Below are 16,706 nucleotides of genomic sequence, written 5' to 3'. Positions count from 1 at the left end.
CTCAATAGTATTTTGAAAAGAATATTATTTCTTCAGAAAATGGGGAAAGCGTTGGACTCACCTCACCCACACTCTTCATTGAGCTCCCAATCTTGTTGGATGCACCTGGAAAACGATCAAGGTCCCAGCGTGGTATCTTGGTTACTATATAATCCAAGCTTGGTTCAAAACAGGCAGTGGTCTTTCCAGATACTACATTCTCAATTTCTGGTAGTGGGATCCCAAGGGCTATTTTGGCAGCTATAAATGCCAAAGGATACCTGACATCAAGAACAAAAAAAAATATTTTCACAGGTAATCATTGAATCATTGGATGGTTGGAAAGTATTCAGGCAATCATCGACATATGACCATAATTGAACCCAAAATGAGACAGCTAAGTGAGACAGTTGTTAAGTGAGTTTTGCCCCATTTTAGGACCTTTATTGCCACAGTTGTTAAGTGAATTACTGCAGTTGTTAAGCTAGTAACACAAGTGTAAAATGAAACTGGCTTCCCCACTGACTTTGCTTGTCAGAAGATCGCAAAAGGTGATCACATGTTCCTGGAACACTGAAACGGTCATAAATATGAATCAGTTACCAAGTGCCTGAATGTTGATCACGTGACCATGGGAATGCTGCAACAGTCGTAAGTGTGAAAAACTGTCATAAGTCACTTTTCTCAATGCCGCTATAACATTGAATGGTTACTAAATGAATGGTCAAGGACCACCTCTATTGGAGATCTTCTAGTCTAACCGTGCGCCCAAATCAGGAGTCTTCAGACCATCCAAACATTAAAAGAAAACTTCCAGTGATAGAACACTTAAAGAATTGTTTATTTAAGTGACACTATGTTTCAGTTTATTGTTCACTCCTTGGAAATGCAGTTCATTTAATAAATATTAAACATTGTGCCCAGCTCATAACAGATGAGTGGTGGTAGCTTCTTTTGCCCATATTCCTTCAGTATGTTTGAAGGACATACTATATAATGTGTATTTCTAACAGTTACTGTCTATGGTACTGAAAATGTTATAGTAAACAGTATTCATTTGATCTTGAGTACAGTAAATAAAACCATGGTTGGATAATGCTTGAAAAACCATATTCACAATAAAAGTATTCTATGTGCATTTACATAGAAATAATCAGAACAATAGAGGCTATTGGGGGGAAAGGACAGAGAATATATCAAAAGCTTTTGCATATCACAGAATTGTAGAGCTGGAAAATATCACAAGGATCATCTAATTCAGTGTTCTCAGCCTCAGCAACTTTGTAAGAAGTGTGAACTTCAACTCCCAGAATTCCCCAGCTAGCATTCCCCAAATAGCCTGCTGGAATTCTGAGACTTGGAGTACACACATCTTAAAAAGTTCCTGAGGTTGAGAAACACTGATCCAGTTCAACCCTACAGCAGCTGTATAACCGCTCAGGTTTGGCCCAATAAGCATATAGAGACCACATAACTTATTTTTCTTCAAGACAAATAGAACTTTATTTTGATCAATATTTTTCTTTAAGGCTTCAGAGTTTATTTGGCCTGCCCATGATTTCTGGAAGACTTGGGGAATGTCTGGTAAGGTTTGCTTGAGCTGTGTTCAGCATTTCCACTCCCAAAGAAAAGAAAAAGAAAAAAAACCCTAAGGTTACAGCATACTTTGTACACCTACAGAATTTAATTTTTCACTTCAGGCAAGAAAGCAGTCCTTGAAGGAAAGACATCAAAGCCGACATGCATGACATACAGTACTGATAATCAAGCAGCTCTAACAAAAGTATCCAGCCTGAGGGTGAGGGCTACATGCAGCCCTGGGAAGTATCTCCAAACACTTAACTATTAATTATAACATAACATAATTGGAAATTTATTAAATATATGAGGAAGGCATTCATGAATTTAACTGAAACTACTGCATGTTTGGCTACATAATCAAACATTTCCAAAGACTTTTTTAAAAAAATCCCAAATGCTTTCTTTACATAGCTGTCCACCCATTATTGTTTCCAATCTTACCCTGTGGCCTTTGATGCTAAGGCAGAGCTTCTAGAAAGTCGAGCATTAACTTCAATGATGCAGTACTCTAGAGAGGTGGGATTTAAGGCATACTGGATATTACACTCCCCCACAATGTTCAAGTGCCGGACAACGTTGATGGTTGATTTCCGTAGCATCTGCAACTCTTCATTTGAAAGGGTCTGGCTGGGAGCCACCACAACAGAATCTCCTAATTGAAGAAGAAAAAGAATTGAATAGCAGTTATCAAGATTTAGTCTAACCATGCAATGTTTAGTCTGTATTAAAGCTAGAGACATATTTTAAGCTATCAAATAGATTAGCAATAGACATGCATGGAACTAAAATGTGCTTAGTACTGGAGGCAACATTATTTATTTGATACAATTTAAAATAACTTTTAAAATGAACCTTTGGAAGTAGACAACGTACAAATAACATGCACGCATGCATACACACATGCGTTATAAGATAATATTAAGTAGAAAGATGCTAACACACTGACCAACTCTTACATAGTTTTGATAAACCTGGATCTGTAATAAACAGCTGCATTCTACTGTATATATCTATTCAACCTGTTGCAATAACTTAAATGAATGAGTTATTCCTTACAATTTCAAACCTGTTCAAGGTTACTTTAAGCCGGTGGTGGTGAACCTATGGCATGCGTGCCAGAAGCGGCACTCAAAGCCCTCTCTGTTGGCATGTGTGCCATCACCCCAGCACAGAGTTCGCCAGAATAGCTTCCGCCTTCACTTTTCCTGTTTCCTTCAGTGGTAGCAAGGTCTGTGAGGAGACGGCAGTTGTATGGGGCCTCCTTATTTTGGTGAAGGCAACCAAGCTGGATCCCATGGAATTGGAAGAGGGGAGCTGTTGCTTCAGACTGGAGCCCCCGCTACTCCCTTGCCTGTGCTACAGCATCAGCAGAGGAACTAGCCTTGCCGTTGGGGCGCTTGATGAGGGAGCTGCTGCTGGTAATGGAGAGTAAGAAATGGGCCGGGTGGGGGGGAGCTGCCCATGTTGGTGCCGCTTCCTCCTGCCCAGCCTGCCATATAATAAAGCAGGCAGAACTGCAACCGTCCCTCTCTTCAACCAGCTGCCTGCTAATTCACCGAGGTCCCACATGGCCGGATGCATCCCGGCATGGTTGGTTTCCCTCCTCCCCATCCCGTCCCTCCTGGCCTCGCATGCTCTTCTTTTCCTGGGTGTGACCCACTGCATCACCTCCTCAGCTGTCAGCCAGCCGTCCAGCTCAGAGGCGGCTTCTCTGAACTGCTGGCGGTGGGCGAGGTGGGACTACTTTTTGTCTTCTCCTCCAGATGGCTTCAGCAGATCCCCCCTCCCCTGCCCACCCCCCTCTTCCCTTTTACTCTGCAGCTCTGCCCACACAGCCAGTGAAGTGGCAGGTGGAACACCTCTGCTGCCACGGAGCTGGAGAGATTTTCCCACCCACTACTGCCCAGATGCCCTCACTTCCCAAACCATTTCTTTTCTGACCTTTCTGCATCACCTACTCCCCTCCCCCCTACTCCACCTGCTGCCTGGATCTCCCCCAACCCTGCCCATCCCCCACAGGCATCCCTCCCAATGAGCAACATTGAGGGGGCCACAGCTACCCCAGCCATGCCCACACAGTCTGCCATAAACATCACAGCCATGCCCATCCAGTGGGCCACGCCCACCCAGAAATAAATAAGTGGGGTTTGGGTTGCAGATTGGGCACTTAGTCTCTGAAAGGTTCACCATCACTGCTATTGATGCATACTAGAATTGTGCCAAGTATTTGAGAGGTGATTCATGAAATATGGGAGTGCATTAAAAAGACTTTTTTGTAATAGTTAAAGCAGCTTTGTCATTTATATATCTCAAGCAAAACAAAGTCAAGCTTGCAAACATGGCTGTGTTAATGATTCAAAGATTAATGTTTTGTTACATGTTCCATGCCCTGCAAAACATATTCTTAGAATGCTTTGCTGATCATTAAACTATGTACCATCCTAAATAGAGGATCTGCTGTACTCTGAAATGGAGTGTCTGTGATTTTGAAGAATCTGTTTAACTGGAAATCTCAAGGTGTACAACAATTGCAGATATTTAGGAAGGCAACAACCTAACTTGTCCAACACAATTAAGTCTCCAACCTGGCTACAAATCCTATGGGCATTGCGTAGAAAACTAATCCTACTGCACTTGTCAACCTTCCTTCCATATCAGCATAAATGAGATTCAAGTCCCAATTCTTTTTTGATCACACATGGCACATATTCAGTATATCAAATTCAAATATCAACTTTTAATTGACCATGTTACTTCATGATGCGAGATCTCATATGATTCCTATGTCAACTCAACTAGTGCATTGCAATTTGCAACTTGCAATGGTACTTCATACAACTCACCAAAATATTTGAAATATATCAATAAACTATCAGAAAATCAAAGTTTTAGTGTTTCCCAGTGTTATCGTAAATTCACAAATGGCAAATAAATGGGATTTAAACTGAGCAGGTGTGTATCTATAAATATCTTGGAGTGCAATTCCATGCTTCTCTAGCTATTATTTTTCTTTTTACTGGGCAAATGTCACATAATGTACCTCTGTACGATCATAAGATTTTGTCATTCAAAAGGAGCCCATTACATCCCTGCACCTTGCAAGTTTTTTCAAGCTAAGGTAGTCTCTCACCTTCTTTATGGCTCCCAAATTTGCTCTTCTACAAAGCTTAACATACATGAAACTATTCAAAATAAATTTACTGGAGCCATATTGATGGTTCCAAAAAAGTATCAAAATGCCATTTACATATAAAGATAGGTGTAATCTCCTTGGACACTGGAATATCATTTCTTATTATTAACTTTTGCTAAAGTTAATAATTTCTAGAGGCTTGGCCCCACAAATACTTAGAGATTGTTTTAAATCATTATGACTTAAAAAGCCCTAGATAAAATTCATTTACTGGGCTTCTCTGTGGAAAGTTTATTCTCAATATGTTTTCAAAATGCTAGTACAGCCTCAAACAATGAATCTGGAATGTAGATCTTCAAACAAATTTAAGCAAGGTGTTTCACCCCAATATTTATCACATACTTCCAAAATGATTTGTTCCAGCCACCTATTATGATTCTGAAATCTTTTAATGTCCTTTTGGAGACATTTTAAGGGTACTCTTATGAGTTTTTGGTTATGTCCATGTAGTGAAGGCTCAATAAAAACTCTAAACCATATACTATTACGCTGCTCCCCGTACAAAGAATGTAATCAGACCTTCATTTATTCAATCTTGAAGAAATTTCTAGGTAAGGAGTGTAATTTGTACTTAATGTTACTTTTTTCAGACAAGTCGTCTACTTTATTGCTACCATCTGTATAATATGCTTATATCATTGATTAAATTTGGACTTCTTATATTATTTTTATTCTCTTAATTGTTTTTATATCTTATTTTACTTACTGTTTTATATAATAGCTCTACTATTAAATATTTTATTATATCTGACCTTAGGGCTGTAATAAACTGAATTGATTTTTTATTTTCTTAAAAAATGTATGTCCAGAACACTTGGAAGGAATATATATTAACACATTTTCAAGCTGACCAATGTTTTTCTAGAACCAGAAATGTGATAAGTCTTTTGATTCTTAAACCCAATATTCTTCTAATTGTGTCTTTACCTAACCAACCATCTCCTATCCCCATCTGGCAATCTCTAAGCTCAGAAACCTTGGACAGAGATGGTTCTGGAGGTGAGAGGGGGCATTTGGTATTAAAGACAAGATTAGGGATATTGGATCAATACTATAGTCCCACAGATCTCAGCACCAAGCCTTGGGACTCCAGTGACAAAGTTTTAAATAACAATGTGACAATGATCTAAGCAAACCTACCTGTATGAACTCCCATTGCATCAACATTTTCCATATTGCAGACAGTGATACAATTGTCGGCTGCATCTCTCACAACTTCATATTCAATTTCCTTCCATCCCACCACTGATTTCTCCACAAGAATTTGATTGGTCATTGCAAATGCCTTGATGATTATAGAGAAGAGAAAGTCACAAAGTTTGTACAGTTGTGCTAAAAAGGTTAACATTTCCTAATGCTCTTGAAACATAGTTGCTGTCAAAGGGCTATTTCTATTAATAAAAGCAGCCTTGCAAGAGCAGCTGGGCTACATAAATAAATACACAATACTTTCAGTAAAATTTTCCAAAAACCTGCTTATCATCTTGTATTAAATGCTCCCTTTTTATTTAGATCTCCTAAAGTGTGATTGAATAAAGATTATATGGTTCTCTATTAGGACACTGATTCCTCCCAATTAAAATTTCAGCACATAAAAATGATTCACATGACCTGTAATATGTGTTTGTATAGGCAGGCATAAAAGATCACTTTTCTCTTATTAAGCATGCTTTGCCTGGAAGAAAAGTACACTGAGAATAGCACTTCTCCCTATAATTCAGCAAACAATTATTCCATTTTTTCGTGCTAATTTAGACAAAAATATCACAGAAAAACAGTTGTGCTGAAATTTGTGAAGTATGGGTAGTTCTTGGGTTACAGTGGCAATGGTGACCAGAATTTCCATCACTAAATAATGCAGTCAGAAAGTACAGTATCACATGACCACATTGTTTAGTGACAGGAATCCTAGCTGCCACTGTAACCTCAGGACTGTGTAGATTGATAATTGGGAAGAGGTGGGAGTCTCAGACAAGCAGGCTGGTGAGTGAGAGTTACAGGCCCTCTGAAGCATAGGTGGGTGCTTGGGTGCTGCAGGGTGGCAAGAATGACACAAACAATACTTTTGAATGTGGGCAGGTACTGCGAGGAGCATGGGGGGTGCTCTGAAGCACCAGTGGATGCCCTTTTTCAGTGCCATTGTAACTTTGAATTATCGCTGAATAAGTGGGCATGGAGCAAGGACTACCTATAAAGCTAATGAACACAATAAGTTTCCTTAGTTAAAATACATTCCAAATCTAGTGTTTCATGATACTGTATCAGTCGCTATTTAGATGGCTTTTTGATGAACAAAAACAGAGGGAACAGGTCTGTCAACAGAGACCACCCCTGAAGTTTGAATATTTTATATTCAAAAGTATATTTTATATTTAAAAATATGCAAGAGACAAACATCCTGAAAAGAACATCAGTTCTCTCCCCAGTTAATCAGAGATATTTGGTCTTCTTAATGTATTCAAATATAATCCTACCATCTGGCAGAATGAGATGGTCACCAGAGATGGCAGAGAGCCAAAGCCCTAACATCACAATCTGGCCAGCAGAACACTACCGTTTTGCCAGCACTGAAGGAAAATTCAACCGTCATCCTTTTGCATATTGAACTAGAATAAGATGACTAACAATCTAGTTTGGGATGATTTCTGGTTATCTCAGATGGTGATATGCTAAGCTTTCTTTTCTGACTCTAAATTTCTAGAGGCTACAACTTAATAGTGTCATTTTGTATACAATGTAAATGGGAATTATATTATTCTGCTTCCTTTCAATAACTCTTATTACATGATTCTATTAATCATGAGTACACAACAGTGTTTCCATAAATTGTCTAAGTAAAGCTGTCTCTCTAACCTTTGCAAGCAGGCTATGATCCTAACATCTTTCAGTGACAGAGGCCCTCCCTACGGCTATTTTTTTAATATTAAGGCAAAGATTTCCAAAGCTGATAAAGGTTGAGAACTTCAAAGAATGAAAGTATTTCCAGCCATTGATAAAATATATCCCATATTTGAAAATATTTTGAGTCTTCTTTTTCTTTAATTTTCAATGTCAGTCTGTCCATTTCTGCACAGTCCAGTATTTTCTTGATTATCTCTTCTTCAAATGGTATTTCTTCATTTTTCCAGTGCTGGGGAAATACAATTCTTGCTGCTGTTAATACATGCAACATCAAATATATATTTTCTTTATCATATTTTCTGATATCATACTTAATAAAAATAATTCAAGTTTAAAATCTACATGTTATCTTAACATCTTTTCTAGCCAAATATGTATTTTTGTCCATTTTTTTTTTTGCTTTAGGGCATGTCCACCAAATATGATAGTACATGCTTGGTATTTGCTTACATTTCCAACAGTTACTAGGCATGTTTTTGAACATTTTTGCTAACCTTGCAGGTGTTAAATGCCATCTATAAAACATTTTAAATAAGTTTTCTTTATAAGCAGTTGCCATTATCAATTTATAGTTTCTTTCTCATAGATTTTGCCATTTTTCTAATTCTATATTATGCCCAACATTTTTTGCTCATTATCATTATTTTGTTCACTTGTTCATCTTCTATTTTATCAATGGCTGGAAAAATGGGGTGGAGACTAGGATCTTAATGTGTATTATTATTAAGCAAATTGGACCCAAACAACACATTGTTTACTAAGCAGTTATTTTATTTATTTTATTTTAATTCCATTTATATCCCGCCCTTCTCCGAAGACTCAGGGCGGCTTACAAGCTTAGCAGTAGCCTTCATTCTATGTATATGCCTGCTTATTAGGGCTTTCACACACACCCCAAGCGGCATTATTACAAAGTCAGCTTAATTGCCCCCAACAATCTGGGTATACAGAAAATTAATAAAAAATATTATAAAAAAAGAATAAAAGTATTTCCATAATCTGTTATTGAAATATGTTTATATTTTCAGATACCAATTATGTCTTCCATATAACCCATCTGTTCTGAGGCTCCATCCATCACTTTTCAGAGATAGAAAGTTTTATAAACTCCCTATGCAGAAATAATTGCTTTATTCTATAGAAAATTATCTATCAACTCAAATATAATAAAAATATTAAAATTTTAAATATTATTTGATATTGATTGTTTACTAATCAATTATCATAATAATATATCAACATGAAAAGGTGAGAATGAATAAATGAATTTTCAGGCTGAATTTGCTAGTGGCTTCAAAACTACATGGACTAAGGTAAAAGGAAATGGAATATTACTTTGCTTAGTAAATTAATTATTTTTTTATTAAAAAAATCATTTGAGAACATTTTATTCAAACCATAGCCCTTGTTATTACTTTGGAGTGATGATTTTGAAATAAATTCCAATTTTACATGTTTTTCTTGCTATCATCTTTTATTATACTTCTGGCAGCTTTTATATCTTTTTATAGAATGATTATTTATTTTGTTATAAATTACAGTTATTTATTTTTTATTAATTATAGTTATAAGGGTATAGTTATATATACACAAGTAATATATATATTTAACAAAAAATAGCTGTATCAATGAGATAATGTCTAATGTACAGACTTCCTACTTCTTCAATATCTGATGGATTCAAATCAGTGTTAAAGTAATCTGCTAATTATTATATAATTATTAATATATTTGTATAACTGTTATTATATAATTGTGTATTTACACTAATAGTCTGATTGATATATTGCTGGTGTTTGATGTTCCCATAGTATACTTTAAAAGATGCTGAAACTGAATTTTCATTGTACATGCTGTCCAACATATGACCTATTACACTGCCTGCAAGGTGACCTGGGTGACCAAAAAGGTGACTCTGGGAGCATGAGCCCTGAGTTCCAGATGTGATACCAAAATACCAAAAGAACGACCAGAAAAATACCTTGGTAGCAAGATCCAGGAGATGTTCCTTGTCAGTGCATAAACCTGATCCTAGTCCTCCCAAAGCATAAGCTGAGCGAATCATAACAGGGTAGCCAATTTTTTCTGCTGCTTCCAAAGCATCTTCTATCTGCCATAATACAAAAATTAACAGAAAATAAGATAACAATAGATAGAAATCTCTCTGCATCCAAAATCTTTGAGCATCATTGAATTACTGCATAGCATGCTATAAGGTAGACCTGTAGATGATGATTAAGTTAATATTTAATGTCCAGTTAGGACAAAATGGTAGATAAATTAACTTTAATAACTTTCCTGAAAAAAATCTGGGAAAGCTAAGTTTGTTGGCTTTACCTTCACCTTTCAACTTGTAAGGACTTTGGAGAGACAAAGTTTGTTGCAGTAGCACCACTATTCATGCAAAGACAGTGGGACAAATAATAGACTGAAAGGGGAACTTTCAAAATATAGCCTAGACCTGCCTGCAAATGGAATGCCATATATTCCCTTCATTGGAATTATGCTTTATTCCTGCCTTCTTCATGTACATTTGTGAGTCAAAATATATTCAGAGCAATGATAAATGGAGAAATAAATCCTGTTCCCACAGTTAGAATGACATGGCCTCCACATGTAGACACATCACCAGTTCAACCATTTCAAACTATCGCCAGATTTATTATTTTAAATTTGATTTACCGATTCCACAGCATAGCTGGGAGCAATCTTCTCATTAATTTCATTCAGCTTGTCTGAAAACATCTGCCTGTCCTCAGTAGCCATGATAGATTCAACTGATGTTCCAAGGATCTTCACTCCATATTCCTGCAGAATGCCATGTTTAAACAGCTCCACTCCTGTACACAGAATGAATTGGAACAATTAGCCTTCAAAAATGTTCGGAAATCTTTCCTCCTTAACAACTGATTCTTTAGCTATGATGGGGAAGTGAAGGCAGGCCATCATGTTACATATAGGGTCATATAGGGGCAGCTGAGATGAATGTGCATCAATTCCATTCTGCTAGAAGAAAAATGGGAGTTAGTTATGTATACAATGTATATGGCATTCCATTTCCACAGACTCTGAGCAACATATAACATTACTTGAAAATTAAAAACAAATATTGGTTAATGAAATGATAACTAATGTACCTTTCCAGATAACATGATGTTATTCTTCCCCAAATGCCTTTCTGAACAACCACATTTTTACATCACTCTAAAAATGTAGCAAAGGGTGGGGGGGTAATCAAGATATCTGAGAGAAAGCAGAATTGGGAGGGAGAGTCCCTGAGAAGGCCCAAGCCCAGAGTCCCTGAAGGAGGTGTTACTTTAATGGTGGAACCTGTCAAGCCCACAGAACTGGCAAACCAAAGGAACAGAACCACATGGATTGGTGGTTTTTTGCACTGTAGTCCTTAAGTGAATCTGGCTTCCCCCATTGACTTTGCTCATCAAAAACTGGCTGGGAAGGTTGCTAATGGGGATCACACAACCCTGGTGATCACATTGCAAACATTGTAAATGCATGCCAATTCCCAAGCACCCAAATTTTTCAGTGCTGTTGTAACTTTGAACAGTTAGTAAATAAATGATTACCTGCATAGGATTTTCTCAGCTGCATTAGAGAAATCCCATAACTTACCACAGTTCAGAGCAGTTTGTCCACCCATGCCAAGAATTAATCCATCTGGTCGTTCTGCTTTGATGACTTCTGTAACAAAATGTGGGGTAATTGGAAGGAAATAAACAATGTCAGCTTGCTTTAAACCAACTTCATTTGTCTGAACTGATGCAATGTTGGGGTTCATCAGAACAGTTTTCACATTTTCTTCCTAGAAAAACAAAACAAAATGAATTTACGTAAGTAAATCTAAAGTTATAAAGTAAAATTAAATAATAAGGCAGCTGTCAACACTTTAATTTAAAGGTAAAAATGGCTTTTTGAGTACTTGGGAGTGCTCAACAAGCAGCTGGCTGTATTTCCTTAAAGCAGCTGCATCATTTCATAAGCTTATGTAGCTGCCCTTTTAAACAATTAAAATAATTCAGAAGAAGGTCTGCAATGGCAGTTGTAGTTTGGCACAATTATCATTGCTTTAGCATGAAAACAGTCTTGACTACATTACTGTTGCAAATCATGCTGCCAAAGGCAAGGACACCTAGAATAAGTTTCTAGAAAGGCTGATTTAGCAGCAAATCTGGACAGCTAACTGGTAGTGAGGAAAGAGGTCAAGCTATCAAGATTAATGGAAAACAGAATATTTTTAACTGTGAAATAGCAAGAAAATAGAGGAGAGGGAAGTAAGATTATTTTTGTTATTAGGAAAATACATTTTTCCCTTCCCAGCATATCTTCAGTGAAATGGTTCTTTCCCATAGGCTATCTTTAATTCACTTTAATTCACTTTGCCAATTTTAGGGGCTCACTAATGTTTTTATTAAATCAGCTAAGTATCACCTTAATCAGATATTAAAACTTTAGCCTGGAAAGTCCAAGCTTCCCAGCCTTCATAATTATGAACACATTTTCCAAAAATTGGGAAAAATGTACTCCATGCAGACCATTAGTAGAAAGGATTTTTTTGTACAATTCACAAAAAATGGTAGGGAAAAGATTAATAAAATTTTTACCCCAAAAGGATTTTTTGTGACTGAAATATTATAATAAAAGTTCCCTTGTCACACATCCCATAAAAAACACCTTTAACTCACTTGTTACATCACAAAATGTAACAGAAAAATATCTAGACAATGTTAAACTTCTTTAAATGTTGTTGGATTCAATAGATACCCCCCCCCAAAAAAAAGTCTTTAACTTTCATGTTAAAATCACTAGAACTAAAAAATATTTCACTTGGGTGGATCATGCACATTTTCTCAAAATGGAGAATTGTTCTTTGCAACCAGAAATCTGTTGGGCAATCTCTCTCCCTCTCTCTCTCTCTCCCTCTCTGTCTCAAAAAAAGAGAATGAAATTACACTTTGTAATCCATACCTCTTACTGTGCTATTATAATTTTAATCTCTTTATTAGAAAGATATTATGCAAAAATCAAAACATGAACACAGGTAAAAGATTCTTTTATTCCTAACTGCAGGTACAGTGGAAAACCTAATTATTGCCCTATGTATAAAGTTATTCCCTATAAGTATCATATTTCATAAATAATTCAAGGTTTTCAAAGTCTGTTACTTGCTTTGGCAAATATGGGTCTCATACAAAGTTACAGATGAGGTCATAATGCTTCATTTTTGCTGCATCACCAAAATTACTGGAAGTTTATTGTATAGTAATAGCATACATAAACTCTGAACATCTCAGTAAACTTAGCCGATATGTTGATCTGTGCTCTGGTTAACCTAGAGATCTGTTACCTGTCAGCTGCCACATCATTTAAAGTATTCTTTGCACTTCCATCCTAGGAACAGAGTAACAGATACCAAGCTGAACTTGGAAAATAATAAAATGCATTTGTTCACAATAAATCACTATCTTTACCATTTATAGTAAACCACTTTAAAACATTTATGTGAATTATTTCATTGCATGCTTATGAATAATGGAGTCCACTTAGAATGAATAATAGAGGCAGTTATGTCATGCTTCTATATTGTATCAAAGATTTTATAAAAGCAGAACAAACTCTTCCTGTCTGGAAGAGCAGGAATGGCTATGGCACATGCCAACATTTCAGTGTCCTTATTCTTACCTTCATGGCTTTCACAGCCTGGGAGCCAGAATAATCAAATTCTCCTGCTTGACCAATAGACAAACCACCAGATCCTAGGATGAGAACTTTGGAAACCTTAAAATAATCAGCAAAGTCATTCATTCATTCATTCATTCATTCATTCATTCATTCAATAAATCAATCAATCAATTTCTATGTCAATCCATCTCAGTCAATGACTGGGTTATGTTAGCACATACATTCTCAATCTTTTTAAATCAATGAAGCTGTATCCTAACTTCTTTCTTTCTAACAGGAATAATTGACTCTGTTCCTGCTGGTTATATAATTGCAATGAGAAGGACATTAATTTTCAAGCATTTCAAACCCTAGTCACTACTATGGGTAGGTAGCCAGCTGGGAATTCTTGAAGCTCTAATCTCATGTGATCTGGAAAAGCTACACAGACTACCTTTTGGATTGAAAGTTCCCTACAAAATTCTTATTATTTAGATCACTTCATTAGAGTGGGTGGGCTGTCCCTGCCCCCAAAGCATAGCATAGCATGGCGCATTGCTTAAACATACACTAAGGAATGTTTGCAAGCTTACTATCTGGCTGAATTTGCAGCTTTGCAAATATTTATTTTTCAGCCTGAAAACCTTTTTAGAATTTGCTGATTCTAAGAAAGTTCTCAGGTTGAAAAATAAGTATTTGCAGAGCTGCACATTCAGCCAAATAAGTAAGCTTACAAACATACATTATAATGTCTGTCAAGACATCATAAGAATCACTGTTGTCCAAAGGAGACCCTCTTTAAAGAATTATTCAATTCCAGTGACAAGATCCAGAACTAACATCCTATAGTGAAAATCAGTTTACTGGGAATATATCCAATAAGGGTATGCAAATTATTTTAACCTCAAAACATTCCAGCCACAAATCATTAATTTTGTTTCATGTCTAAGCTTGGTTGCTTGCTTGCAGACATTTCATTACCTGACTAGGTAACATCTTCAGTGCCTGAAACCTTCCAGCAAGTTAGGTAATTTCCAAGTTACCTAGTTAGGTTACAAAATATCTGCATATGAATTACTAAACTCAGACAGCATCAAGGACTTCACAATTCAACCCTAAGCCACAACAATACTGATGGACGCCAATCATGAATTTAAGTTTTGTTGAAAGGAATAGAGTCTGTGCTTAAGGGGCTGGAAATTTAGACTTTATCATTCTCATGCCAGACTGCTAAGTTGGGGGGGATGGGGGGATAAATTGCAGTAACAAATAAAATTTGTTAAATCAGGATGTCTCCACAATAGTAGAAATGAACCATTTAGTCAGGAAACTTTTCTTCAGTAAGCCCAGGTAAGAAGAGGCTGATTGCAGCACTCTGGAATGTAAGCAAAAATCTTTCTTGTGACTCCTAGAGAAGTCTGCCATTCAAAGCAAGTTCTAAAACAGAACCATGATGAACAGTGGCTCAGATTAAACCTTAAGGAGACATGTTCTATCTATGGCATGAAGATCTAATAGATTATAACTTTAAATAAACCAATAAAAAATCCTTTATGTACTAAAAGGATGCATTCCAACCTCCATCATTTGGAGCAAAACTAGTGTCAGTATAAGTTTCATGTGTAACAAAATCAGGAAATTTTTAGCTAGGAATTTTTGTTATGCACTTTTCTAGTAATTTTTCTATTCAGCTCATATAATAACAGCAATAATCAGTATGGCTAATATTTCAGATAAAGGCAAAATAAAGCACAGTAATATACAGACCTCAACTCTTGAAGTTACAGCTGTGGTTTTGGGTAGCACTGAAGGAACACTTGTAGCTTTTCCCTTCTTGATGAGCGAGATAAATGAATCAAATATGAACTAGAAAAATAAACAATAAAGTGTAGCAGCCTCCAAAAAACTATATTATTTATCTCATTTGAATAGAATTCTAAAATTATCATTGGTGCAGTAGTTAATTCAATCTAGTGTGTATTTCTCATGTTGCATAAAGTGTGACCCTGTACACAAGGAGAAAAACAATACAAATTATGTGGTAAAGGAGAACAAATTATTATTGGCTGTCCTATGGAGCCACTGATCTAAAATAGTCCTAAACATAACCTCCTTTAAGGATGTTTCTGACTCTGTGATAAAACTTTATTAAGTCATGCAAGTCTCTTAAGTCTTATGGGTTTTTTCTTCACCCATTTCAGTGTAGGGTTCAGCCATGTTCTTGAGAGATGACCTATGTTCAGGGCTTGTTTAAATTTCCAGAGTCAGGGGAAAGAATTAAAAAAACAGACATAGCCTCACAAGTCATTCAGGAGGCACAATTTCTATCCATTACATTTAATCTCTATTATTTCTCAGTCATCTTCTTCCACATACACAGCCTTACTTCAGATTACTGATCCTAACCAATTTTTTCCAAGTATTTTAACATAAAAGCAAACAAAAGTCTGCAGAGATTCTCAGTCATCCAGGTCATGGTTGTCCCAAAGGTTTCAAAAGGCAACTGGACTTTGTTTTTCCTTGAATAAGTTTCACTTCTTCAGTTCTGCTCAGTTTGGGACCAGTTTGGGACATAAAAGCAAGCAGTTAGACAAAATGTCAGATGCTGTATTTTCCCCCCCAAATGAATATACGGTACATAAAGAAGTGTTTCACATACATTCTATTACTATCATAAGCAAAGGTTTTGAATGTTTTTAATACAATAACCTAACAACCCAGCAAAATTACCTCTCCAGAATTTGCTATTTAGTATCATTAGCATTCTCTTGATAATTAGGTTGTGAACCTAATGACTTTAATTAATAGTTAACTTAATTAATAGATAAATTCTTTGCATTGTATCCCAAGCAAATTAAACAACCAAGGGCCTAAGAAATTTAATGCACACTTTTCATATAATCTGCATGAAAATCTAAATGCCATTTAGGACCTTCTGCTGTTGAAGATCTGTTGATTTACAACAGGGTCTCATATAAATGTGGATTTCAATTGTGTGGGATTTTATTGGACAATAACATCGGCTTGCTCATATTATGAAGCAAATCTACCCATCTTTAATTTCTTTGTTTATTACAAAGGTATAATAACAATCTGCCTCAGAACTTTAAACTGAATAAGCAATGTGCTTGTCCATTATGAATCTTATGAAAATTTCCCTTGCTATATTTCCCAGGCCTGAATTTACTGCATTATTTATTCACTTCATTCTTGCAGGTTAAAGTCCTTTGTGTGAGTGAGCTTCTTGAGGATGAAAATAGAATCTGGGCAAGAATTAGGATAGCATGCTTTATGACAGAAATAGTGTTAATTTTAAGAGATGTATTACAGGGATAGACAAAATGTGGCACCTAGCTAACTATGTCCTCCCTGTGGT

The 16,706-nt window shown here is 36.3% G+C and overlaps 1 protein-coding gene across 1 annotated transcript in view; it reads right to left on the bottom strand.

The window, feature by feature from the left end:
* CPS1 (carbamoyl-phosphate synthase 1) overlaps positions 1 to 16,706 on the bottom strand; it is a gene marked incomplete at its 3' end in the record, with an annotated part of 173,698 nt that overhangs the window by 106,658 nt on the left and 50,334 nt on the right. The window contains exons 12-19 of the mRNA XM_083354439.1: positions 15,098 to 15,196; positions 13,352 to 13,447; positions 11,285 to 11,474; positions 10,337 to 10,494; positions 9,636 to 9,764; positions 5,894 to 6,038; positions 2,002 to 2,212; positions 62 to 260 (exon numbers count right to left, since the gene is read on the bottom strand). Of these exons, the coding sequence (XP_083210565.1) occupies positions 62 to 260; positions 2,002 to 2,212; positions 5,894 to 6,038; positions 9,636 to 9,764; positions 10,337 to 10,494; positions 11,285 to 11,474; positions 13,352 to 13,447; positions 15,098 to 15,196 (1,227 nt within the window). The remainder of the gene's footprint in view (positions 1 to 61; positions 261 to 2,001; positions 2,213 to 5,893; positions 6,039 to 9,635; positions 9,765 to 10,336; positions 10,495 to 11,284; positions 11,475 to 13,351; positions 13,448 to 15,097; positions 15,197 to 16,706) is intronic.

The sequence above is a fragment of the Vipera ursinii genome (assembly GCF_947247035.1).
Source record: "Vipera ursinii genome assembly, chromosome: 1".
NCBI lineage: Eukaryota > Metazoa > Chordata > Lepidosauria > Squamata > Viperidae > Vipera > Vipera ursinii.
Note: the sequence above shows the minus strand (reverse complement) of the source record. Positions and strands in the feature narration are given on the sequence as shown.